Genomic DNA, 27,448 nt, shown 5'->3' on the forward strand with positions numbered 1-27,448 from the left:
ATAACCAAAATGGTCCAGAAGTTTAAGTTTCCTATGGTACAAATGGAGATCTCTGAGAAGCTCCCGCCTATCTACTCTAAATGGTGTCGGAATGAAAAAAAGTCCTCTCTCCAACAGCGTTCCCTCAACCTCAGAGAGAGAAAAGGTAAGTGAAAGATTTAAAATATTTGAAAGGGGCTGTATGATATTTCTAGGTCCCCCTATTTCAAGTTTAACTGAGACATCCAATTATTGAGAATTTTCGTTGCCGTATCAGCCGTCCAATGGATCGCATCCCTCTGATTCACCAGGAACTGATCGTCCTCAATCCCTCTCAAGGTTCTGAAGTTAGCCCCCAAGAAGAGGTTCACTTCCCTTACTAGGGTTTGTACTTCTGATGGAAGTTGTGTTGAAACCTGAATCAGAGGGACCCAAATCTCCGCCCGCGGGAAAAGACCTCTGGCTCGTGACATTAGCTGTCTAAACTGCCCCTGTATAGTGGTTAGTTTGTTTTTCCTAAGGCAATTATTAAGACCGATTGAGAGAATGACTTTTTGAGTTCTAAAAGAAGGATCCAATTTCCCCAGAATCTCCTTCAAATGGAGGATCTGGGCTCCAGGAAAGCTGTCTATCTGGATCAAGGGATGTTCAATTTTCTGAATCCTAGACAAATTAGAATCACCTAAAATTAAAATTGGTTGTTTGACCTCTACTCTCCACTGAACCATTTTTTGGTAGGTGTTACAATGACGGGTGGGTTTCCTAAGTGGAGGTACTCCAACCTCAACCGTGTCACTACCCGGGCCCGAGGAGGTTTCTTCTCCCAAAGGAGGTTCTAATTCCTCCTCGGCTAGGAGCTGTGACCCTAAGAGAATCACCGCCACATTGGACTGCAGAACCCTTCCCTCTCTCATGGTAGATAAGTCATCTTCCTCACCTCCATTTGTATCCCCCATATCGGACCCCTCTGATAGATTAAGTTCAAAATTGGGTTGAAAGCTCAGGCTACTACATGATGCAACAGCTGGATGTACTTCAGCTGAAAAAATCTGAAGCCTGTTCTGCAATTCTGCTTCAGGAGGAGCCTGGCCGGACCCGCTCTCTCCAGGGGCAGATGTATAATCCCGTACTGTAGTTAGGTTTAAAGATTGCAGCCCCAGCAATGGATCAGGATTAGGATCAGGGTTAGGATCAGGGTTAGGATTAGGATTGGGACTGGGGTTGGGGTTAGGATTAGGTTCGGGATAAGGGTAGGGGTTAGGGCTAGGTCCAGAATTGGGAATAGGGTCAGGGTTAGGATTAGGATTGGGACTGGGGTTGGGGTTAGGTTCGGGATAAGGGTAGGGGTTAGGGCTAGGTCCAGAGTTGGAGGTAGGGTTAGGTTTTGGTCTAGGGCCCCCATTCCCCACCACACCAGAAAAAGACCTCAACTCCGGCCCTGGATCAGAATTGGAGTTGGGATCTAGGTTGGAGTTAGGGTTAAGATTGGGATTAGGCTGAGGATAAGGATGAGGACCAGGCCTAGAATGAATGCCGATGTTAAAATTAGGCTCTGGTCTGGGGCCCAAATTCCCCACCGGACCAGAAGGCGGCCTCAACTCTGGCCACTCCTCGTCCAACAGGGCAGGATCACCAGGAATCCCTTCATTCATCAACCCCGTTGAGTCCTGTGCCCTATTATCCACCAATATTGTCAAGGTTGAAACGGATGTAGACGTTAGACGGCTTTTATACCTCTTTTTTCCGTAGGCAATTGCCTTATCCAAAGCGATCGGTTCAAAGGAGGGCAGGTCCTGTAGACCCTCTGCTATTACTAAATCATAATGCTCCTTAAGGATGTTCATATTAACTTGCATCCACATATCGGTGTTTTGTTTAACCTGAGCCGTAGTTTCTACATGGGGTGAGGAAGGTTTAATAAAAGAGGTCAATTTATTAACTTGCCTAGTCATCCCAATTGGAAATGTATGTGTTCTCTGTACCTCCTCTATTATTTCTGCATGATGAACTGCTTGTAGCAATTTAAAATACTTTTTCTCTAGTCTATCACCTAATGTTCTCTCAGGGACAGTAATCTCCGATGGTTCAGAGGCAGAGAAGGCTCCACGAGCCCGTCGACGGGGCTGAGCTATTTTATTACGTACCATGTTACCTCCAGTCAGGAGGAATTAAGGCACACCTAATTGGCAACTGTAGTTGGAATCTCAATTTGAATTCTCAGTTTTAACCTCCAAGTTTGGGCAAATAAAAAAATAAAAATTGGAGAGAAAGGAAAAGGAAAAAAAGAAGATAAGAAAAAAAACTCCCAACAATTCCCCCACTGATATTTTCAATTTGATCCTTGCTAGAGCCTAAAATTTAAAATCTAATCACAGGTCCAATTGGGGCCTGAAATTTTCTCCAAAGAGGCTCATCAACCCTATACTTAACCTGTCATACCATTAAATCCCAATACCCTCTAAGTACTCGGGAATCTAGGCAATCAAAAAGGCACACTGTGCTTAAGGTGTAAGATACTCCATCCACTCTACGTGTCAACACTACACACACACACCAGTAAATAGTGTCCACCACTCCAAACCACACATAACAAGACTGTCTAGAATCTCAAGACTTGGATCTAACTAGAAGGTCAGAATATAAAGATGTGATTCAAGTATAACTAAATGATGATACATTTAAGGTGTCAGAACCCTTTTCTTTCCAGCAAGGAACAACTAGATTCTTTTTAAGAAAAGAATAAGATAAATAAAATTCATATTAAAATCAGTAGGATGAATGCTAAGATCTAAAACAAAGTTATTTTTCCTTAAGATCGTCGCGCTGCGATGGGAGTATGCCCAGCCAGATCTGCCGATCCGTCTAGCGATCAATGGGTGAGTTCCTGCCTGTCCGCACTCAACGACCTTTGATCTTGATATGTTTCTAAATGCATTTGAGTTCTCATCTATACTTGCCTCCAGCAGATCCCTTACACCTGTCTTGTTTTTTGTTTTGTCCAAACAGGTTCTTCCTCTTTGGGATTGCTGCACTCAAAGATTGTCAAACTATTTTAAGAGTGGCGAAGCCGGAAATAAACAGGATGTGTCAAGATCTGGAGATGGGCAGAAAACTCGGGCACAGAGAAAGTACCATGTATAGGTACTACTGCGAAGCTACACTGGTTTTTGCCCACATGCTGCGCCCGATTGCTGTGGAGTCCTTGACAGCAAGTCCATGTCTACTTTAAAGACTTTACGCTCATGATATGATGCAGTGTTTACGTATGCATTAGTGACCGCTCTTTCGTTATCCAGGATTCAGATTGGCTTGATCGGTTTGAGCATAGTGGCAGGGTGGTGATCGGCGTAGGGAGGGGCACGGATACCAACACGCTGCTTGCCCTGACCCAATGGGAGGAAGCTGTGAGTTTTAGTATGACATAAACAGCCGATGACTTGCTACCATTGTTTATACCATTTAATAATCTTTTGTTCGCACAGACATTTTTTCCCTTTTTTGTTTTTGTTTCCCATAGTGTTTGCAGGTCTACTTCAGCAAGATAAGGCCAGGGAACATCTGTCACGAGAAACCATGCAATGCCTTCTTTCTTGTGTCCTCCGGTGAGGCGGTCTCCAGCGTATCACGAGACCTCAAATGCCTACACGATCTGTATGTACCTGCACATATGCGTGTGTGAGTGCACACCGTTAACTACATTTTGTCAGTCACAGTCATTTCACAGGCAACCCTTTGTGTTCCATTTTGTTTCTGCAGGCACAAACTTCCCCACTTTACTAGCCAGGATGTGCGCAGGGCGGTTGGCATTGCTGCGCAGAAGCTAACGGAGCCCCAACGGCAGGCGGTGCAGTTTTACCTGGACCGTGGCGCTCGTGATGTCGGACCACAGGACGCTGTTGACGCAGCTGTGCTGCTGGACTCTTTGTGCGTGTAAGTCTCTTCACGCAGCAAGGACCTAACATGTCACAAACAATCTTTACATCCGAGTAGCCATAATTTTGCCCAAGTAACAAACCTTTTTGTTCCTCGCCTACAAAGCAATTCTTCGGACGACGACCACCAGTCATTTGCTGAATTGGCTACAGCCGGAGGCAGTTCGAGTCTGCCAACTGCCCGCAAAGACTTCTCTGCATTTGTGACCAGTTTTCCCATTTCACTGGATGGGCAGCCTCCATCGAAAAAACAGCGTGTGAAGTATGGGTTTCCTGAAGACCGCACCTTCTATGATAAGTGGCGGGTCTCGCAGTACGCCCAGAGGCGGGAATATCTTCTGGGTAAGTCTCCGAATCCACCAATACAGCATTGTCCCGCATTTTAACATGCAGACGCTGCAGGTTGCTGTGGGTGTTTTTTTTTTTAATTTTTTAAATTTTTTTGTAAACAGCCGCCAAGTTTTTACCAATGCTTAAGGCATTTTTTTTTTTCTAAACCCCTTAACACAGCAACACACCCACATCACACAATTAGCCAAGGGTTTGATCTCCTGGTCAAAACTAAACCTTTGTTTGTTTTTTTTTAATACAAACTCCAAACCCAAACACCTTTTCCTACCACACACTATCTCTATCAAAACGCAGCAATGTCCGACTCACACCGATCACTTTTGACTTCTTTTGAGTAAAGTGGTTTCATTTTGTCTTTCAGAACACTTCAAAGTCCATAAGCCTTCGACCGGAAAGTTGTCGAGGCTGATTAGGCAGGAGGGGTGGAAGTCCAACTACCCGAAGCCAGAGGAGATTCAACGGTTGTGGAAACCATCTCCTTCCAACCTCGCCATAGAGTCGGATGAGGCCATAATGAAGTGCCTGTCTGAGCAGACCTGGACGGGGCTGGCTATTAAGGACTTCGGTGCCAAGCAAGGTCGTGGTAAGGGTAAAACTGTGGCATTAGTTTGTTCTATAAATGAAACGTGGGCCATGCAACGTATACTGCAAGGAATTATTAGCATAGGCAGTAGAGGTTTTTTTTTTTTTTTTACAGAACACATTTTTCAAATGAATGCAATGTTTATTCAACCAACTCAAAATGTAATGTTTTGTTCTATTGTAGGAGTGGTTGCAACACGGCCCTTTCTTAAAGGGGAAATAGTTTGTGACTATCACGGGAAGGTGATTCCAGCATCAGTTGGGAAGGAGATGATGCGGGACCTCGGTGACCAGGCTGGCTACTTGTTTTTTTTTAAGGCGGGCCAAAGAGACCTATGTGTCGACGCGCAGACCTTTCCCTGCACATGCCATCCCAACTCGGACACGTTTGGCCGACTCATAAATCATTCTGCAAAGATGCCAAACTTAAAGCCGTTTTACTGCTCCGTTAAGCTGAGTGGAGTGAAAACGGATGTAATTTTGTTCAAAGCGCTCTCTGACATACCTGTCGACACCCAGCTCAAATTCGATTATGGTGTTCGGAGGACCTCATTCCGTGGCGAGGGCTTAAACCTAGAATGGCTTGATGAGTAGGCCAGGACTTGCACCTAAAAAATCTGTCCTGTCACTTTTCGACACAGGCGAAGCTTGGTTCCGAGGACTGGATGAATTTGTATGTGGATCTTGTGCCGAAGATGGCTGCCTGCCGGGGTTTTTTTGTCTCCCCTTTCCCCTCAGTCCACAGAGCTTGATTTCGTTGCCAGTTGTTTTGTCTCAATTTTATAGTTCTGTTATAGTTTTTATTTTATAGTTCTTTAATGTTTACATTGTTTCTTTTTAAGATGTTATTTTGTAAAATGTTTGTCACTTTTTTATTTTTCAAATAAATCTGTTACCCATCTCAATTTCTCTGCTTGTTCTCTATAAATATTTTAATTTGAGATGTCATGCATTAGTGTATACAACCAAATTACTTTTTAGTGTATACAAAAGTGAGCCCCCCCCCCCCCCCCCTCCCTCCCTCCTGATTTGAGCCTCTGAGTCCAGTTCTCATGCTCCGTAGGCCCTTAACATTGCAACAGAAACCAGTGTATTTACAGAAAACAATTTCAAAATGAATGCATTGTTTATTCACAAACTCAATGTAATGTTTTCTTCTATTGCAAATCACAAGTGGTGTTGTGGCCTTTGACCCTGCATGCAGACGGCCTGACGCAAGGTGAACTTGAGTTTTCCCCACCTGTTAACCTGTCAATGCGTAATGGTTGCATTTGGCGTGCATATCAGCACCAGTGCTGAACCGGCTCAATGGCTGTATGTAATGTGGCTTTGTATGAATTTGAGCACCTATGCCCAGTTGTCCTGCTCTGGCTGGGCCTGGATGGATGGATGGCTAATACATTAAAACAAGCAAAATTATCAAGTTATGTCCCTTTTGATCTGTTTCTATGTGTGAGTTGTTTGTATTGTTCTCTGTCCAGGAAGAAGACTGGATTGGTCCTGCAGTCTGATTGGTGCCACGTCCTGATTGGTCAGCTGACTCCTGATCGTTTATTACATATTTGTAACTCTGTGGTCTAAGTTTTAAATGTTACAAAAATAAATGCCTTTTAAGACATCTTTCATCTTGTGTGTTGATCTCATGTTAGGGTTAGGGTTAGGTAGGGAGGTAAAAACGACTTTCACCCTCATTAGTAACCACCCTCATTTGCATATATGGAATCTGATTGGCCGAATCTTAACTGTCCAGATATCTGCAACGGTGTGTTTTATCTGTACGAAACTTGGTTTATATAGTAATTGATGTATGGCTAGTCGACTGGTGGTGGTTTGGTGCGCCTCTAGCGCCACCAGGTGTGTAGACACGGTACTGCACTTTATTTTTTAGATTTGTTTTTTTTTTAACAGGGGTCTATTTTATAAATTGCTGTTGTATCTAGGGTTATTTTATATAGGGGTGGTCTATCCTGGTATATTTTGGGTAGGGTCTGTGTAGGTCCCGCCAGTGGTCAGTGTTTTTTGGTTTTGTTTTCTGTTTTTTTGTGCAGGTGGTGGGTAGGTTTAGCTGGTTAGGTGAGGTAGCGTGCCAGGCCTTTGGCCTTTGACCCTGCATCCATGCAGACGCCCTGACGCAAACTGAACTTGAGTTTTCCCCCAGCTGTTTACCTGTCAATGCAAAATGGTTGCATTTGCCGTGTATATCAGCACGAGTGCTGAAACAGCACCAATGCTGACAGGTAAGTGTCTATTTCTATAGATGGAGTGATGGATGGAGTGATGGATGGATGGATGGGTGGATGGATGGATGGATGGATGGATGGGTGGATGGATGGATGGATGGATGGATGGATGGATGGATGGATGGATGGATGGATGTGAACTTGAGTTTTTCCCAGCTGTTCACCTGTCAATGGGAACTGGTTGCATTTACCGTTAGGGTTAGGGTTAGGGTTAGGGTTAGGTTAGGGGAAGAAAACTCCAGTTCTCCAACGAGAGCCAGAAGGCACGGGCTCGCACATCGTTTTTGACCGTTCACCGCTAATCCAACCAATTGGGCAGTTTTACCAATCCCGTCTTCTTAATTCTCCCTTCTCTCTTTTTTTCAGGTCTTCATCTTGGGTAAGTATTATACCTCATTTCACTCTTGTATATATTTATTTTAATTCTATCTTTCTGTTTTATAGGTCTATGATGGTCAGAAGGTTACCAGGTATTTCATCGGTTAATGATGGAACCCGTCCAATCCCAATTGGAGGAGGTAAGTACAAAGATATATTATTATTATTTTCTCTCATCTCAGTCCAATATGGGGAAGGTTAATTCCCGGTAAAATTCATATGGGAATACACCAAAAATGTATTTAAATTATAAGTTTTTGTCATATATTATCGAAATGATGGTGTATCTCCCTTTACCAGGGAAACTAGAGATTTCAATAAGGATCCCTTCCAAGAGTTCTAATACACTTGATTGAGACCATGGGGATAAACCGTGTTCAGTTTTTTAATCCACTGTCTCTCCTTCATCCATCTCTGTTTGTCCGACCACCAGGATCCTGCCTCTATCCCCATAATGGACAAATTGGTGCTACCATGAAGTCTAAAATGCTCATAAAGGTACGTAGCCCTCCCGGCCCCATTGACCGAGCGTAGATGTTGTTTTAATCTTTCCAGCAGGGTGTTCTTGGTTTGCCCAACATACAATCTGCTGCAGACCTTACACTCGATACAATAGACCAGGTTGGATGACCGTAAGCCCAGGGCGTGTGAAATCGGTGCACCCAAGTGAGTGAATTTATTTTCAATAAATTTTGTACATTTGAGAAACCCGCTGTATTTATCTTTCTTAGGTCTAATGCCCAAGGAGGAATGCACCAATAAATCTTTCAAGTTTTTGTTCCGTCTGAAGGCTGCTATACTTTTAAACGAGGTAAGTGGTTCAAAACGATCCTGAGTTCTCTGGAAGTTGATTTTTAACTTCGAGTTTAATGCTAGGGAGGCTGAAGAGAAGGTCGAAATAAAGGGGACCAGATGCTTATTACGGTTTTCTTCTCTAGGTTTTAACCCTTGTTGAAAAAGTTGTTGAACCTCCACCTTTATACTTCTGAGGAAGGTTCTACTGTAACCCCGATGTCTGAGGGCTTGGAAGAGGGTCCTACTAGCCGAATCAATATCCTCTGCTGCTGTGCAAATTCTATTATACCTTATTAATTGTGATTTCACAATTCCCCTATAGGTGTGTTTCGGATGGTAACTAGTCTTATGCAACAGCGCATGAGTATCAGTGGGCTTAAAGTAAACCCTCGTTCCCAGAGAACACTCCCCACTATCCCCCCTAACGATATACACCTCGGTATCCAGGAACTCAATTTTCTCCCGTTGTAGATTGTATTTCACTGAGATGGAAGCATGATGTTCGTTTAAGATCGTAATGAATTTTGTAAACTCAACCTCTGAGTCATTCCAGACACCAAATATGTCATCCAAGTATCGGACATAAAAGCTGGGCAGCTTGTGGCATTTAGGGAACACCGTTGTCTCCCAGTCTGCCATATATATGTCGGCGTATGCCGGGGCGAATTTTTTCCCCATTGCTGTTCCAGAAATTTGGAGATACTGTTTGGAATCAAATTCAAAATCATTCCGAGTAAGGCCCAATTCCAACAAGGTAAGAAGGGCCTCGTCTGGTCTAGAAGGGTCAGGGTACCTCTCAAAAATCTCCCGTACTGCCTTTAAGCCCAGTCGAGTATCTATATTAGTGTAAAGGGAATCAATGTCAATGGTGAAAAGCATCCCCCCAGGTGGCACTTTGATCTGTTTCAACTTTGCTACAAAGTCAAAGGTGTCCTTGACATAGCTCGCATGTTTTTGTGATAAAGGATTCAGGAAATAATCAATAAAGGCCGCAATCCTATATGATTCACTCCCGCAGTCTGACACAATCGGTCGTCCAGCAGGAACCTGATTCGGAATGGTCCAGGTCTCTGGAGACTTATGGATTTTAGGCAGCAAATAAAATTTCCTCGGCTGCGGGGGGTCTTCACCGAAGAGATAGTATTTCTGCTTGGCTGTTATAATCTTCTTTTCATACAGGTCGCCAACAATTTCCCGGATCTTTTTCTGGGTCTCCAATTGGAGGGAACCAGCCAAGGGTAAGTAATGTGTTGTATTACTCAATTGTCTGTGGGCTTCGGTCAAATATTGATTCTTGTCCATAATCACAATTTTCGAACCCTTATCTGCAGGTTTTATTACGATATCCTGATTAGCTTTTAACCGATCAAGTGCATTTCTTTCCTCCATTGACAAATTATTCTCCCTCACCCCATAAACACAAATCCTCTCCAGGGCTCGTCTATCTCGTCTGATTAACTGTTTAATGGGTTCCGATATAGAACTCCATTCAGGTTCCCAAAGGGAAGAATTGATAAACGGCTCCTGGGAGAAATCCGTGACATAACCAAAATGGTCCAGAAGTTTAAGTTTCCTATGGTACAAATGGAGATCTCTGAGAAGCTCCCGCCTATCTACTCTAAATGGTGTCGGAATGAAAAAAAGTCCTCTCTCCAACAGCGTTCCCTCAACCTCAGAGAGAGAAAAGGTAAGTGAAAGATTTAAAATATTTGAAAGGGGCTGTATGATATTTCTAGGTCCCCCTATTTCAAGTTTAACTGAGACATCCAATTATTGAGAATTTTCGTTGCCGTATCAGCCGTCCAATGGATCGCATCCCTCTGATTCACCAGGAACTGATCGTCCTCAATCCCTCTCAAGGTTCTGAAGTTAGCCCCCAAGAAGAGGTTCACTTCCCTTACTAGGGTTTGTACTTCTGATGGAAGTTGTGTTGAAACCTGAATCAGAGGGACCCAAATCTCCGCCCGCGGGAAAAGACCTCTGGCTCGTGACATTAGCTGTCTAAACTGCCCCTGTATAGTGGTTAGTTTGTTTTTCCTAAGGCAATTATTAAGACCGATTGAGAGAATGACTTTTTGAGTTCTAAAAGAAGGATCCAATTTCCCCAGAATCTCCTTCAAATGGAGGATCTGGGCTCCAGGAAAGCTGTCTATCTGGATCAAGGGATGTTCAATTTTCTGAATCCTAGACAAGTTAGAATCACCTAAAATTAAAATTGGTTGTTTGACCTCTACTCTCCACTGAACCATTTTTTGGTAGGTGTTACAATGACGGGTGGGTTTCCTAAGTGGAGGTACTCCAACCTCAACCGTGTCACTACCCGGGCCCGAGGAGGTTTCTTCTCCCAAAGGAGGTTCTAATTCCTCCTCGGCTAGGAGCTGTGACCCTAAGAGAATCACCGCCACATTGGACTGCAGAACCCTTCCCTCTCTCATGGTAGATAAGTCATCTTCCTCACCTCCATTTGTATCCCCCATATCGGACCCCTCTGATAGATTAAGTTCAAAATTGGGTTGAAAGCTCAGGCTACTACATGATGCAACAGCTGGATGTACTTCAGCTGAAAAAATCTGAAGCCTGTTCTGCAATTCTGCTTCAGGAGGAGCCTGGCCGGACCCGCTCTCTCCAGGGGCAGATGTATAATCCCGTACTGTAGTTAGGTTTAAAGATTGCAGCCCCAGCAATGGATCGGGATTAGGATCAGGGTTAGGATCAGGGTTAGGATTAGGATTGGGACTGGGGTTGGGGTTAGGATTAGGTTCGGGATAAGGGTAGGGGTTAGGGCTAGGTCCAGAATTGGGAATAGGGTCAGGGTTAGGATTAGGATTGGGACTGGGGTTGGGGTTAGGTTCGGGATAAGGGTAGGGGTTAGGGCTAGGTCCAGAGTTGGAGGTAGGGTTAGGTTTTGGTCTAGGGCCCCCATTCCCCACCACACCAGAAAAAGACCTCAACTCCGGCCCTGGATCAGAATTGGAGTTGGGATCTAGGTTGGAGTTAGGGTTAAGATTGGGATTAGGCTGAGGATAAGGATGAGGACCAGGCCTAGAATGAATGCCGATGTTAAAATTAGGCTCTGGTCTGGGGCCCAAATTCCCCACCGGACCAGAAGGCGGCCTCAACTCTGGCCACTCCTCGTCCAACAGGGCAGGATCACCAGGAATCCCTTCATTCATCAACCCCGTTGAGTCCTGTGCCCTATTATCCACCAATATTGTCAAGGTTGAAACGGATGTAGACGTTAGACGGCTTTTATACCTCTTTTTTCCGTAGGCAATTGCCTTATCCAAAGCGATCGGTTCAAAGGAGGACAGGTCCTGTAGACCCTCTGCTATTACTAAATCATAATGCTCCTTAAGGATGTTCATATTAACTTGCATCCACATATCGGTGTTTTGTTTAACCTGAGCCGTAGTTTCTACATGGGGTGAGGAAGGTTTAATAAAAGAGGTCAATTTATTAACTTGCCTAGTCATCCCAATTGGAAATGTATGTGTTCTCTGTACCTCCTCTATTATTTCTGCATGATGAACTGCTTGTAGCAATTTAAAATACTTTTTCTCTAGTCTATCACCTAATGTTCTCTCAGGGACAGTAATCTCCGATGGTTCAGAGGCAGAGAAGGCTCCACGAGCCCGTCGACGGGGCTGAGCTATTTTATTACGTACCATGTTACCTCCAGTCAGGAGGAATTAAGGCACACCTAATTGGCAACTGTAGTTGGAATCTCAATTTGAATTCTCAGTTTTAACCTCCAAGTTTGGGCAAATAAAAAAATAAAAATTGGAGAGAAAGGAAAAGGAAAAAAAGAAGATAAGAAAAAAAACTCCCAACAATTCCCCCACTGATATTTTCAATTTGATCCTTGCTAGAGCCTAAAATTTAAAATCTAATCACAGGTCCAATTGGGGCCTGAAATTTTCTCCAAAGAGGCTCATCAACCCTATACTTAACCTGTCATACCATTAAATCCCAATACCCTCTAAGTACTCGGGAATCTAGGCAATCAAAAAGGCACACTGTGCTTAAGGTGTAAGATACTCCATCCACTCTACGTGTCAACACTACACACACACACCAGTAAATAGTGTCCACCACTCCAAACCACACATAACAAGACTGTCTAGAATCTCAAGACTTGGATCTAACTAGAAGGTCAGAATATAAAGATGTGATTCAAGTATAACTAAATGATGATACATTTAAGGTGTCAGAACCCTTTTCTTTCCAGCAAGGAACAACTAGATTCTTTTTAAGAAAAGAATAAGATAAATAAAATTCATATTAAAATCAGTAGGATGAATGCTAAGATCTAAAACAAAGTTATTTTTCCTGACGTTTCGCCACGCTGTGGCTTCTTCAGAGGAATAAGTAAAAGTGAGAGAAAAGAGGAAAGAGAGGAAGTACTATTTAAAGTCTTCCTGGGCGGGGCCTCCAAAAAGTACCCAATGGGCTAGAATTCCCACAAGTGATAACCTCACCTGTAGATCATCTCCCTAATCCAATTAGGCACCTGTGCCATTCAATTAACCCTTATTACGGTCTCTTAATCGAGAACCGCCAAATATCGTTATCGTGAAAACCGACCTCTTGACACCCCTGTTAGAGAAAAGGAAGAAGAGAGGGAGGAAAAACCAGATGTAATTCAATTATCCCCTACAAGTACTTCAAAATTCCCCCAAGGAGATATTTAATTCTCTCTCAAAAAACAAAAGGATTCTATCTAACGAACCCTCTAGAACATTCCCAAGGATTCATTACACCTTGGGTTTTATATTACAATCATCCCAAAATTATCCCAGAATTAAGGTAAGATTAGCTGGATCCCCGATTGCGGCGCTGGCAGGTTAGGTTAGGGGAAGAAAACTCCAGTTCTCCAACGAGAGCCAGAAGGCACGGGCTCGCACATCGTTTTTGACCGTTCACCGCTAATCCAACCAATTGGGCAGTTTTACCAATCCCGTCTTCTTAATTCTCCCTTCTCTCTTTTTTTCAGGTCTTCATCTTGGGTAAGTATTATACCTCATTTCACTCTTGTATATATTTATTTTAATTCTATCTTTCTGTTTTATAGGTCTATGATGGTCAGAAGGTTACCAGGTATTTCATCGGTTAATGATGGAACCCGTCCAATCCCAATTGGAGGAGGTAAGTACAAAGATATATTATTATTATTTTCTCTCATCTCAGTCCAATATGGGGAAGGTTAATTCCCGGTAAAATTCATATGGGAATACACCAAAAATGTATTTAAATTATAAGTTTTTGTCATATATTATCGAAATGATGGTGTATCTCCCTTTACCAGGGAAACTAGAGATTTCAATAAGGATCCCTTCCAAGAGTTCTAATACACTTGATTGAGACCATGGGGATAAACCGTGTTCAGTTTTTTAATCCACTGTCTCTCCTTCATCCATCTCTGTTTGTCCGACCACCAGGATCCTGCCTCTATCCCCATAATGGACAAATTGGTGCTACCATGAAGTCTAAAATGCTCATAAAGGTACGTAGCCCTCCCGGCCCCATTGACCGAGCGTAGATGTTGTTTTAATCTTTCCAGCAGGGTGTTCTTGGTTTGCCCAACATACAATCTGCTGCAGACCTTACACTCGATACAATAGACCAGGTTGGATGACCGTAAGCCCAGGGCGTGTGAAATCGGTGCACCCAAGTGAGTGAATTTATTTTCAATAAATTTTGTACATTTGAGAAACCCGCTGTATTTATCTTTCTTAGGTCTAATGCCCAAGGAGGAATGCACCAATAAATCTTTCAAGTTTTTGTTCCGTCTGAAGGCTGCTATACTTTTAAACGAGGTAAGTGGTTCAAAACGATCCTGAGTTCTCTGGAAGTTGATTTTTAACTTCGAGTTTAATGCTAGGGAGGCTGAAGAGAAGGTCGAAATAAAGGGGACCAGATGCTTATTACGGTTTTCTTCTCTAGGTTTTAACCCTTGTTGAAAAAGTTGTTGAACCTCCACCTTTATACTTCTGAGGAAGGTTCTACTGTAACCCCGATGTCTGAGGGCTTGGAAGAGGGTCCTACTAGCCGAATCAATATCCTCTGCTGCTGTGCAAATTCTATTATACCTTATTAATTGTGATTTCACAATTCCCCTATAGGTGTGTTTCGGATGGTAACTAGTCTTATGCAACAGCGCATGAGTATCAGTGGGCTTAAAGTAAACCCTCGTTCCCAGAGAACACTCCCCACTATCCCCCCTAACGATATACACCTCGGTATCCAGGAACTCAATTTTCTCCCGTTGTAGATTGTATTTCACTGAGATGGAAGCATGATGTTCGTTTAAGATCGTAATGAATTTTGTAAACTCAACCTCTGAGTCATTCCAGACACCAAATATGTCATCCAAGTATCGGACATAAAAGCTGGGCAGCTTGTGGCATTTAGGGAACACCGTTGTCTCCCAGTCTGCCATATATATGTCGGCGTATGCCGGGGCGAATTTTTTCCCCATTGCTGTTCCAGAAATTTGGAGATACTGTTTGGAATCAAATTCAAAATCATTCCGAGTAAGGCCCAATTCCAACAAGGTAAGAAGGGCCTCGTCTGGTCTAGAAGGGTCAGGGTACCTCTCAAAAATCTCCCGTACTGCCTTTAAGCCCAGTCGAGTATCTATATTAGTGTAAAGGGAATCAATGTCAATGGTGAAAAGCATCCCCCCAGGTGGCACTTTGATCTGTTTCAACTTTGCTACAAAGTCAAAGGTGTCCTTGACATAGCTCGCATGTTTTTGTGATAAAGGATTCAGGAAATAATCAATAAAGGCCGCAATCCTATATGATTCACTCCCGCAGTCTGACACAATCGGTCGTCCAGCAGGAACCTGATTCGGAATGGTCCAGGTCTCTGGAGACTTATGGATTTTAGGCAGCAAATAAAATTTCCTCGGCTGCGGGGGGTCTTCACCGAAGAGATAGTATTTCTGCTTGGCTGTTATAATCTTCTTTTCATACAGGTCGCCAACAATTTCCCGGATCTTTTTCTGGGTCTCCAATTGGAGGGAACCAGCCAAGGGTAAGTAATGTGTTGTATTACTCAATTGTCTGTGGGCTTCGGTCAAATATTGATTCTTGTCCATAATCACAATTTTCGAACCCTTATCTGCAGGTTTTATTACGATATCCTGATTAGCTTTTAACCGATCAAGTGCATTTCTTTCCTCCATTGACAAATTATTCTCCCTCACCCCATAAACACAAATCCTCTCCAGGGCTCGTCTATCTCGTCTGATTAACTGTTTAATGGGTTCCGATATAGAACTCCATTCAGGTTCCCAAAGGGAAGAATTGATAAACGGCTCCTGGGAGAAATCCGTGACATAACCAAAATGGTCCAGAAGTTTAAGTTTCCTATGGTACAAATGGAGATCTCTGAGAAGCTCCCGCCTATCTACTCTAAATGGTGTCGGAATGAAAAAAAGTCCTCTCTCCAACAGCGTTCCCTCAACCTCAGAGAGAGAAAAGGTAAGTGAAAGATTTAAAATATTTGAAAGGGGCTGTATGATATTTCTAGGTCCCCCTATTTCAAGTTTAACTGAGACATCCAATTATTGAGAATTTTCGTTGCCGTATCAGCCGTCCAATGGATCGCATCCCTCTGATTCACCAGGAACTGATCGTCCTCAATCCCTCTCAAGGTTCTGAAGTTAGCCCCCAAGAAGAGGTTCACTTCCCTTACTAGGGTTTGTACTTCTGATGGAAGTTGTGTTGAAACCTGAATCAGAGGGACCCAAATCTCCGCCCGCGGGAAAAGACCTCTGGCTCGTGACATTAGCTGTCTAAACTGCCCCTGTATAGTGGTTAGTTTGTTTTTCCTAAGGCAATTATTAAGACCGATTGAGAGAATGACTTTTTGAGTTCTAAAAGAAGGATCCAATTTCCCCAGAATCTCCTTCAAATGGAGGATCTGGGCTCCAGGAAAGCTGTCTATCTGGATCAAGGGATGTTCAATTTTCTGAATCCTAGACAAGTTAGAATCACCTAAAATTAAAATTGGTTGTTTGACCTCTACTCTCCACTGAACCATTTTTTGGTAGGTGTTACAATGACGGGTGGGTTTCCTAAGTGGAGGTACTCCAACCTCAACCGTGTCACTACCCGGGCCCGAGGAGGTTTCTTCTCCCAAAGGAGGTTCTAATTCCTCCTCGGCTAGGAGCTGTGACCCTAAGAGAATCACCGCCACATTGGACTGCAGAACCCTTCCCTCTCTCATGGTAGATAAGTCATCTTCCTCACCTCCATTTGTATCCCCCATATCGGACCCCTCTGATAGATTAAGTTCAAAATTGGGTTGAAAGCTCAGGCTACTACATGATGCAACAGCTGGATGTACTTCAGCTGAAAAAATCTGAAGCCTGTTCTGCAATTCTGCTTCAGGAGGAGCCTGGCCGGACCCGCTCTCTCCAGGGGCAGATGTATAATCCCGTACTGTAGTTAGGTTTAAAGATTGCAGCCCCAGCAATGGATCGGGATTAGGATCAGGGTTAGGATCAGGGTTAGGATTAGGATTGGGACTGGGGTTGGGGTTAGGATTAGGTTCGGGATAAGGGTAGGGGTTAGGGCTAGGTCCAGAATTGGGAATAGGGTCAGGGTTAGGATTAGGATTGGGACTGGGGTTGGGGTTAGGTTCGGGATAAGGGTAGGGGTTAGGGCTAGGTCCAGAGTTGGAGGTAGGGTTAGGTTTTGGTCTAGGGCCCCCATTCCCCACCACACCAGAAAAAGACCTCAACTCCGGCCCTGGATCAGAATTGGAGTTGGGATCTAGGTTGGAGTTAGGGTTAAGATTGGGATTAGGCTGAGGATAAGGATGAGGACCAGGCCTAGAATGAATGCCGATGTTAAAATTAGGCTCTGGTCTGGGGCCCAAATTCCCCACCGGACCAGAAGGCGGCCTCAACTCTGGCCACTCCTCGTCCAACAGGGCAGGATCACCAGGAATCCCTTCATTCATCAACCCCGTTGAGTCCTGTGCCCTATTATCCACCAATATTGTCAAGGTTGAAACGGATGTAGACGTTAGACGGCTTTTATACCTCTTTTTTCCGTAGGCAATTGCCTTATCCAAAGCGATCGGTTCAAAGGAGGACAGGTCCTGTAGACCCTCTGCTATTACTAAATCATAATGCTCCTTAAGGATGTTCATATTAACTTGCATCCACATATCGGTGTTTTGTTTAACCTGAGCCGTAGTTTCTACATGGGGTGAGGAAGGTTTAATAAAAGAGGTCAATTTATTAACTTGCCTAGTCATCCCAATTGGAAATGTATGTGTTCTCTGTACCTCCTCTATTATTTCTGCATGATGAACTGCTTGTAGCAATTTAAAATACTTTTTCTCTAGTCTATCACCTAATGTTCTCTCAGGGACAGTAATCTCCGATGGTTCAGAGGCAGAGAAGGCTCCACGAGCCCGTCGACGGGGCTGAGCTATTTTATTACGTACCATGTTACCTCCAGTCAGGAGGAATTAAGGCACACCTAATTGGCAACTGTAGTTGGAATCTCAATTTGAATTCTCAGTTTTAACCTCCAAGTTTGGGCAAATAAAAAAATAAAAATTGGAGAGAAAGGAAAAGGAAAAAAAGAAGATAAGAAAAAAAACTCCCAACAATTCCCCCACTGATATTTTCAATTTGATCCTTGCTAGAGCCTAAAATTTAAAATCTAATCACAGGTCCAATTGGGGCCTGAAATTTTCTCCAAAGAGGCTCATCAACCCTATACTTAACCTGTCATACCATTAAATCCCAATACCCTCTAAGTACTCGGGAATCTAGGCAATCAAAAAGGCACACTGTGCTTAAGGTGTAAGATACTCCATCCACTCTACGTGTCAACACTACACACACACACCAGTAAATAGTGTCCACCACTCCAAACCACACATAACAAGACTGTCTAGAATCTCAAGACTTGGATCTAACTAGAAGGTCAGAATATAAAGATGTGATTCAAGTATAACTAAATGATGATACATTTAAGGTGTCAGAACCCTTTTCTTTCCAGCAAGGAACAACTAGATTCTTTTTAAGAAAAGAATAAGATAAATAAAATTCATATTAAAATCAGTAGGATGAATGCTAAGATCTAAAACAAAGTTATTTTTCCTGACGTTTCGCCACGCTGTGGCTTCTTCAGAGGAATAAGTAAAAGTGAGAGAAAAGAGGAAAGAGAGGAAGTACTATTTAAAGTCTTCCTGGGCGGGGCCTCCAAAAAGTACCCAATGGGCTAGAATTCCCACAAGTGATAACCTCACCTGTAGATCATCTCCCTAATCCAATTAGGCACCTGTGCCATTCAATTAACCCTTATTACGGTCTCTTAATCGAGAACCGCCAAATATCGTTATCGTGAAAACCGACCTCTTGACACCCCTGTTAGAGAAAAGGAAGAAGAGAGGGAGGAAAAACCAGATGTAATTCAATTATCCCCTACAAGTACTTCAAAATTCCCCCAAGGAGATATTTAATTCTCTCTCAAAAAACAAAAGGATTCTATCTAACGAACCCTCTAGAACATTCCCAAGGATTCATTACACCTTGGGTTTTATATTACAATCATCCCAAAATTATCCCAGAATTAAGGTAAGATTAGCTGGATCCCCGATTGCGGCGCTGGCAGGTTAGGTTAGGGGAAGAAAACTCCAGTTCTCCAACGAGAGCCAGAAGGCACGGGCTCGCACATCGTTTTTGACCGTTCACCGCTAATCCAACCAATTGGGCAGTTTTACCAATCCCGTCTTCTTAATTCTCCCTTCTCTCTTTTTTTCAGGTCTTCATCTTGGGTAAGTATTATACCTCATTTCACTCTTGTATATATTTATTTTAATTCTATCTTTCTGTTTTATAGGTCTATGATGGTCAGAAGGTTACCAGGTATTTCATCGGTTAATGATGGAACCCGTCCAATCCCAATTGGAGGAGGTAAGTACAAAGATATATTATTATTATTTTCTCTCATCTCAGTCCAATATGGGGAAGGTTAATTCCCGGTAAAATTCATATGGGAATACACCAAAAATGTATTTAAATTATAAGTTTTTGTCATATATTATCGAAATGATGGTGTATCTCCCTTTACCAGGGAAACTAGAGATTTCAATAAGGATCCCTTCCAAGAGTTCTAATACACTTGATTGAGACCATGGGGATAAACCGTGTTCAGTTTTTTAATCCACTGTCTCTCCTTCATCCATCTCTGTTTGTCCGACCACCAGGATCCTGCCTCTATCCCCATAATGGACAAATTGGTGCTACCATGAAGTCTAAAATGCTCATAAAGGTACGTAGCCCTCCCGGCCCCATTGACCGAGCGTAGATGTTGTTTTAATCTTTCCAGCAGGGTGTTCTTGGTTTGCCCAACATACAATCTGCTGCAGACCTTACACTCGATACAATAGACCAGGTTGGATGACCGTAAGCCCAGGGCGTGTGAAATCGGTGCACCCAAGTGAGTGAATTTATTTTCAATAAATTTTGTACATTTGAGAAACCCGCTGTATTTATCTTTCTTAGGTCTAATGCCCAAGGAGGAATGCACCAATAAATCTTTCAAGTTTTTGTTCCGTCTGAAGGCTGCTATACTTTTAAACGAGGTAAGTGGTTCAAAACGATCCTGAGTTCTCTGGAAGTTGATTTTTAACTTCGAGTTTAATGCTAGGGAGGCTGAAGAGAAGGTCGAAATAAAGGGGACCAGATGCTTATTACGGTTTTCTTCTCTAGGTTTTAACCCTTGTTGAAAAAGTTGTTGAACCTCCACCTTTATACTTCTGAGGAAGGTTCTACTGTAACCCCGATGTCTGAGGGCTTGGAAGAGGGTCCTACTAGCCGAATCAATATCCTCTGCTGCTGTGCAAATTCTATTATACCTTATTAATTGTGATTTCACAATTCCCCTATAGGTGTGTTTCGGATGGTAACTAGTCTTATGCAACAGCGCATGAGTATCAGTGGGCTTAAAGTAAACCCTCGTTCCCAGAGAACACTCCCCACTATCCCCCCTAACGATATACACCTCGGTATCCAGGAACTCAATTTTCTCCCGTTGTAGATTGTATTTCACTGAGATGGAAGCATGATGTTCGTTTAAGATCGTAATGAATTTTGTAAACTCAACCTCTGAGTCATTCCAGACACCAAATATGTCATCCAAGTATCGGACATAAAAGCTGGGCAGCTTGTGGCATTTAGGGAACACCGTTGTCTCCCAGTCTGCCATATATATGTCGGCGTATGCCGGGGCGAATTTTTTCCCCATTGCTGTTCCAGAAATTTGGAGATACTGTTTGGAATCAAATTCAAAATCATTCCGAGTAAGGCCCAATTCCAACAAGGTAAGAAGGGCCTCGTCTGGTCTAGAAGGGTCAGGGTACCTCTCAAAAATCTCCCGTACTGCCTTTAAGCCCAGTCGAGTATCTATATTAGTGTAAAGGGAATCAATGTCAATGGTGAAAAGCATCCCCCCAGGTGGCACTTTGATCTGTTTCAACTTTGCTACAAAGTCAAAGGTGTCCTTGACATAGCTCGCATGTTTTTGTGATAAAGGATTCAGGAAATAATCAATAAAGGCCGCAATCCTATATGATTCACTCCCGCAGTCTGACACAATCGGTCGTCCAGCAGGAACCTGATTCGGAATGGTCCAGGTCTCTGGAGACTTATGGATTTTAGGCAGCAAATAAAATTTCCTCGGCTGCGGGGGGTCTTCACCGAAGAGATAGTATTTCTGCTTGGCTGTTATAATCTTCTTTTCATACAGGTCGCCAACAATTTCCCGGATCTTTTTCTGGGTCTCCAATTGGAGGGAACCAGCCAAGGGTAAGTAATGTGTTGTATTACTCAATTGTCTGTGGGCTTCGGTCAAATATTGATTCTTGTCCATAATCACAATTTTCGAACCCTTATCTGCAGGTTTTATTACGATATCCTGATTAGCTTTTAACCGATCAAGTGCATTTCTTTCCTCCATTGACAAATTATTCTCCCTCACCCCATAAACACAAATCCTCTCCAGGGCTCGTCTATCTCGTCTGATTAACTGTTTAATGGGTTCCGATATAGAACTCCATTCAGGTTCCCAAAGGGAAGAATTGATAAACGGCTCCTGGGAGAAATCCGTGACATAACCAAAATGGTCCAGAAGTTTAAGTTTCCTATGGTACAAATGGAGATCTCTGAGAAGCTCCCGCCTATCTACTCTAAATGGTGTCGGAATGAAAAAAAGTCCTCTCTCCAACAGCGTTCCCTCAACCTCAGAGAGAGAAAAGGTAAGTGAAAGATTTAAAATATTTGAAAGGGGCTGTATGATATTTCTAGGTCCCCCTATTTCAAGTTTAACTGAGACATCCAATTATTGAGAATTTTCGTTGCCGTATCAGCCGTCCAATGGATCGCATCCCTCTGATTCACCAGGAACTGATCGTCCTCAATCCCTCTCAAGGTTCTGAAGTTAGCCCCCAAGAAGAGGTTCACTTCCCTTACTAGGGTTTGTACTTCTGATGGAAGTTGTGTTGAAACCTGAATCAGAGGGACCCAAATCTCCGCCCGCGGGAAAAGACCTCTGGCTCGTGACATTAGCTGTCTAAACTGCCCCTGTATAGTGGTTAGTTTGTTTTTCCTAAGGCAATTATTAAGACCGATTGAGAGAATGACTTTTTGAGTTCTAAAAGAAGGATCCAATTTCCCCAGAATCTCCTTCAAATGGAGGATCTGGGCTCCAGGAAAGCTGTCTATCTGGATCAAGGGATGTTCAATTTTCTGAATCCTAGACAAGTTAGAATCACCTAAAATTAAAATTGGTTGTTTGACCTCTACTCTCCACTGAACCATTTTTTGGTAGGTGTTACAATGACGGGTGGGTTTCCTAAGTGGAGGTACTCCAACCTCAACCGTGTCACTACCCGGGCCCGAGGAGGTTTCTTCTCCCAAAGGAGGTTCTAATTCCTCCTCGGCTAGGAGCTGTGACCCTAAGAGAATCACCGCCACATTGGACTGCAGAACCCTTCCCTCTCTCATGGTAGATAAGTCATCTTCCTCACCTCCATTTGTATCCCCCATATCGGACCCCTCTGATAGATTAAGTTCAAAATTGGGTTGAAAGCTCAGGCTACTACATGATGCAACAGCTGGATGTACTTCAGCTGAAAAAATCTGAAGCCTGTTCTGCAATTCTGCTTCAGGAGGAGCCTGGCCGGACCCGCTCTCTCCAGGGGCAGATGTATAATCCCGTACTGTAGTTAGGTTTAAAGATTGCAGCCCCAGCAATGGATCGGGATTAGGATCAGGGTTAGGATCAGGGTTAGGATTAGGATTGGGACTGGGGTTGGGGTTAGGATTAGGTTCGGGATAAGGGTAGGGGTTAGGGCTAGGTCCAGAATTGGGAATAGGGTCAGGGTTAGGATTAGGATTGGGACTGGGGTTGGGGTTAGGTTCGGGATAAGGGTAGGGGTTAGGGCTAGGTCCAGAGTTGGAGGTAGGGTTAGGTTTTGGTCTAGGGCCCCCATTCCCCACCACACCAGAAAAAGACCTCAACTCCGGCCCTGGATCAGAATTGGAGTTGGGATCTAGGTTGGAGTTAGGGTTAAGATTGGGATTAGGCTGAGGATAAGGATGAGGACCAGGCCTAGAATGAATGCCGATGTTAAAATTAGGCTCTGGTCTGGGGCCCAAATTCCCCACCGGACCAGAAGGCGGCCTCAACTCTGGCCACTCCTCGTCCAACAGGGCAGGATCACCAGGAATCCCTTCATTCATCAACCCCGTTGAGTCCTGTGCCCTATTATCCACCAATATTGTCAAGGTTGAAACGGATGTAGACGTTAGACGGCTTTTATACCTCTTTTTTCCGTAGGCAATTGCCTTATCCAAAGCGATCGGTTCAAAGGAGGGCAGGTCCTGTAGACCCTCTGCTATTACTAAATCATAATGCTCCTTAAGGATGTTCATATTAACTTGCATCCACATATCGGTGTTTTGTTTAACCTGAGCCGTAGTTTCTACATGGGGTGAGGAAGGTTTAATAAAAGAGGTCAATTTATTAACTTGCCTAGTCATCCCAATTGGAAATGTATGTGTTCTCTGTACCTCCTCTATTATTTCTGCATGATGAACTGCTTGTAGCAATTTAAAATACTTTTTCTCTAGTCTATCACCTAATGTTCTCTCAGGGACAGTAATCTCCGATGGTTCAGAGGCAGAGAAGGCTCCACGAGCCCGTCGACGGGGCTGAGCTATTTTATTACGTACCATGTTACCTCCAGTCAGGAGGAATTAAGGCACACCTAATTGGCAACTGTAGTTGGAATCTCAATTTGAATTCTCAGTTTTAACCTCCAAGTTTGGGCAAATAAAAAAATAAAAATTGGAGAGAAAGGAAAAGGAAAAAAAGAAGATAAGAAAAAAAACTCCCAACAATTCCCCCACTGATATTTTCAATTTGATCCTTGCTAGAGCCTAAAATTTAAAATCTAATCACAGGTCCAATTGGGGCCTGAAATTTTCTCCAAAGAGGCTCATCAACCCTATACTTAACCTGTCATACCATTAAATCCCAATACCCTCTAAGTACTCGGGAATCTAGGCAATCAAAAAGGCACACTGTGCTTAAGGTGTAAGATACTCCATCCACTCTACGTGTCAACACTACACACACACACCAGTAAATAGTGTCCACCACTCCAAACCACACATAACAAGACTGTCTAGAATCTCAAGACTTGGATCTAACTAGAAGGTCAGAATATAAAGATGTGATTCAAGTATAACTAAATGATGATACATTTAAGGTGTCAGAACCCTTTTCTTTCCAGCAAGGAACAACTAGATTCTTTTTAAGAAAAGAATAAGATAAATAAAATTCATATTAAAATCAGTAGGATGAATGCTAAGATCTAAAACAAAGTTATTTTTCCTTAAGATCGTCGCGCTGCGATGGGAGTATGCCCAGCCAGATCTGCCGATCCGTCTAGCGATCAATGGGTGAGTTCCTGCCTGTCCGCACTCAACGACCTTTGATCTTGATATGTTTCTAAATGCATTTGAGTTCTCATCTATACTTGCCTCCAGCAGATCCCTTACACCTGTCTTGTTTTTTGTTTTGTCCAAACAGGTTCTTCCTCTTTGGGATTGCTGCACTCAAAGATTGTCAAACTATTTTAAGAGTGGCGAAGCCGGAAATAAACAGGATGTGTCAAGATCTGGAGATGGGCAGAAAACTCGGGCACAGAGAAAGTACCATGTATAGGTACTACTGCGAAGCTACACTGGTTTTTGCCCACATGCTGCGCCCGATTGCTGTGGAGTCCTTGACAGCAAGTCCATGTCTACTTTAAAGACTTTACGCTCATGATATGATGCAGTGTTTACGTATGCATTAGTGACCGCTCTTTCGTTATCCAGGATTCAGATTGGCTTGATCGGTTTGAGCATAGTGGCAGGGTGGTGATCGGCGTAGGGAGGGGCACGGATACCAACACGCTGCTTGCCCTGACCCAATGGGAGGAAGCTGTGAGTTTTAGTATGACATAAACAGCCGATGACTTGCTACCATTGTTTATACCATTTAATAATCTTTTGTTCGCACAGACATTTTTTCCCTTTTTTGTTTTTGTTTCCCATAGTGTTTGCAGGTCTACTTCAGCAAGATAAGGCCAGGGAACATCTGTCACGAGAAACCATGCAATGCCTTCTTTCTTGTGTCCTCCGGTGAGGCGGTCTCCAGCGTATCACGAGACCTCAAATGCCTACACGATCTGTATGTACCTGCACATATGCGTGTGTGAGTGCACACCGTTAACTACATTTTGTCAGTCACAGTCATTTCACAGGCAACCCTTTGTGTTCCATTTTGTTTCTGCAGGCACAAACTTCCCCACTTTACTAGCCAGGATGTGCGCAGGGCGGTTGGCATTGCTGCGCAGAAGCTAACGGAGCCCCAACGGCAGGCGGTGCAGTTTTACCTGGACCGTGGCGCTCGTGATGTCGGACCACAGGACGCTGTTGACGCAGCTGTGCTGCTGGACTCTTTGTGCGTGTAAGTCTCTTCACGCAGCAAGGACCTAACATGTCACAAACAATCTTTACATCCGAGTAGCCATAATTTTGCCCAAGTAACAAACCTTTTTGTTCCTCGCCTACAAAGCAATTCTTCGGACGACGACCACCAGTCATTTGCTGAATTGGCTACAGCCGGAGGCAGTTCGAGTCTGCCAACTGCCCGCAAAGACTTCTCTGCATTTGTGACCAGTTTTCCCATTTCACTGGATGGGCAGCCTCCATCGAAAAAACAGCGTGTGAAGTATGGGTTTCCTGAAGACCGCACCTTCTATGATAAGTGGCGGGTCTCGCAGTACGCCCAGAGGCGGGAATATCTTCTGGGTAAGTCTCCGAATCCACCAATACAGCATTGTCCCGCATTTTAACATGCAGACGCTGCAGGTTGCTGTGGGTGTTTTTTTTTTTAATTTTTTTAATTTTTTTGTAAACAGCCGCCAAGTTTTTACCAATGCTTAAGGCATTTTTTTTTTTCTAAACCCCTTAACACAGCAACACACCCACATCACACAATTAGCCAAGGGTTTGATCTCCTGGTCAAAACTAAACCTTTGTTTGTTTTTTTTTAATACAAACTCCAAACCCAAACACCTTTTCCTACCACACACTATCTCTATCAAAACGCAGCAATGTCCGACTCACACCGATCACTTTTGACTTCTTTTGAGTAAAGTGGTTTCATTTTGTCTTTCAGAACACTTCAAAGTCCATAAGCCTTCGACCGGAAAGTTGTCGAGGCTGATTAGGCAGGAGGGGTGGAAGTCCAACTACCCGAAGCCAGAGGAGATTCAACGGTTGTGGAAACCATCTCCTTCCAACCTCGCCATAGAGTCGGATGAGGCCATAATGAAGTGCCTGTCTGAGCAGACCTGGACGGGGCTGGCTATTAAGGACTTCGGTGCCAAGCAAGGTCGTGGTAAGGGTAAAACTGTGGCATTAGTTTGTTCTATAAATGAAACGTGGGCCATGCAACGTATACTGCAAGGAATTATTAGCATAGGCAGTAGAGGTTTTTTTTTTTTTTTTACAGAACACATTTTTCAAATGAATGCAATGTTTATTCAACCAACTCAAAATGTAATGTTTTGTTCTATTGTAGGAGTGGTTGCAACACGGCCCTTTCTTAAAGGGGAAATAGTTTGTGACTATCACGGGAAGGTGATTCCAGCATCAGTTGGGAAGGAGATGATGCGGGACCTCGGTGACCAGGCTGGCTACTTGTTTTTTTTTAAGGCGGGCCAAAGAGACCTATGTGTCGACGCGCAGACCTTTCCCTGCACATGCCATCCCAACTCGGACACGTTTGGCCGACTCATAAATCATTCTGCAAAGATGCCAAACTTAAAGCCGTTTTACTGCTCCGTTAAGCTGAGTGGAGTGAAAACGGATGTAATTTTGTTCAAAGCGCTCTCTGACATACCTGTCGACACCCAGCTCAAATTCGATTATGGTGTTCGGAGGACCTCATTCCGTGGCGAGGGCTTAAACCTAGAATGGCTTGATGAGTAGGCCAGGACTTGCACCTAAAAAATCTGTCCTGTCACTTTTCGACACAGGCGAAGCTTGGTTCCGAGGACTGGATGAATTTGTATGTGGATCTTGTGCCGAAGATGGCTGCCTGCCGGGGTTTTTTTGTCTCCCCTTTCCCCTCAGTCCACAGAGCTTGATTTCGTTGCCAGTTGTTTTGTCTCAATTTTATAGTTCTGTTATAGTTTTTATTTTATAGTTCTTTAATGTTTACATTGTTTCTTTTTAAGATGTTATTTTGTAAAATGTTTGTCACTTTTTTATTTTTCAAATAAATCTGTTACCCATCTCAATTTCTCTGCTTGTTCTCTATAAATATTTTAATTTGAGATGTCATGCATTAGTGTATACAACCAAATTACTTTTTAGTGTATACAAAAGTGAGCCCCCCCCCCCCCCCCCCTCCCCCCCTCCCTCCTGATTTGAGCCTCTGAGTCCAGTTCTCATGCTCCGTAGGCCCTTAACATTGCAACAGAAACCAGTGTATTTACAGAAAACAATTTCAAAATGAATGCATTGTTTATTCACAAACTCAATGTAATGTTTTCTTCTATTGCAAATCACAAGTGGTGTTGTGGCCTTTGACCCTGCAT

The 27,448-nt window shown here is 43.4% G+C and overlaps 2 protein-coding genes across 2 annotated transcripts; both read left to right on the plus strand.

The window, feature by feature from the left end:
• Nucleotides 1-3,061: 3,061 nt before the first annotated feature.
• LOC309491564 (uncharacterized protein) lies at nucleotides 3,062-5,749 on the plus strand (the record flags this gene model as incomplete). The annotated part of the gene is made up of 7 exons (XM_082190626.1): nucleotides 3,062-3,187; nucleotides 3,276-3,383; nucleotides 3,497-3,630; nucleotides 3,736-3,909; nucleotides 4,018-4,253; nucleotides 4,624-4,845; nucleotides 5,029-5,749. 7 exons carry the CDS (start codon nucleotides 3,062-3,064, stop codon nucleotides 5,436-5,438), a joined length of 1,410 nt encoding a protein of 469 aa, XP_082046752.1. The 3' UTR covers nucleotides 5,439-5,749.
• An 18,711-nt stretch (nucleotides 5,750-24,460) lies between these two features.
• LOC309491565 (uncharacterized protein) lies at nucleotides 24,461-27,148 on the plus strand (the record flags this gene model as incomplete). The annotated part of the gene is made up of 7 exons (XM_082190627.1): nucleotides 24,461-24,586; nucleotides 24,675-24,782; nucleotides 24,896-25,029; nucleotides 25,135-25,308; nucleotides 25,417-25,652; nucleotides 26,023-26,244; nucleotides 26,428-27,148. The coding sequence occupies 7 exons, from the start codon at nucleotides 24,461-24,463 to the stop codon at nucleotides 26,835-26,837; spliced, it is 1,410 nt and encodes a 469-aa protein (XP_082046753.1). The 3' UTR covers nucleotides 26,838-27,148.
• Between the last annotated feature and the right edge of the window lie 300 nt (nucleotides 27,149-27,448).

This window comes from Leuciscus leuciscus (assembly GCF_965113295.1).
Source record: "Leuciscus leuciscus genome assembly, contig: HAP1_SCAFFOLD_353, whole genome shotgun sequence".
NCBI classification, from domain to species: domain Eukaryota; kingdom Metazoa; phylum Chordata; class Actinopteri; order Cypriniformes; family Leuciscidae; genus Leuciscus; species Leuciscus leuciscus.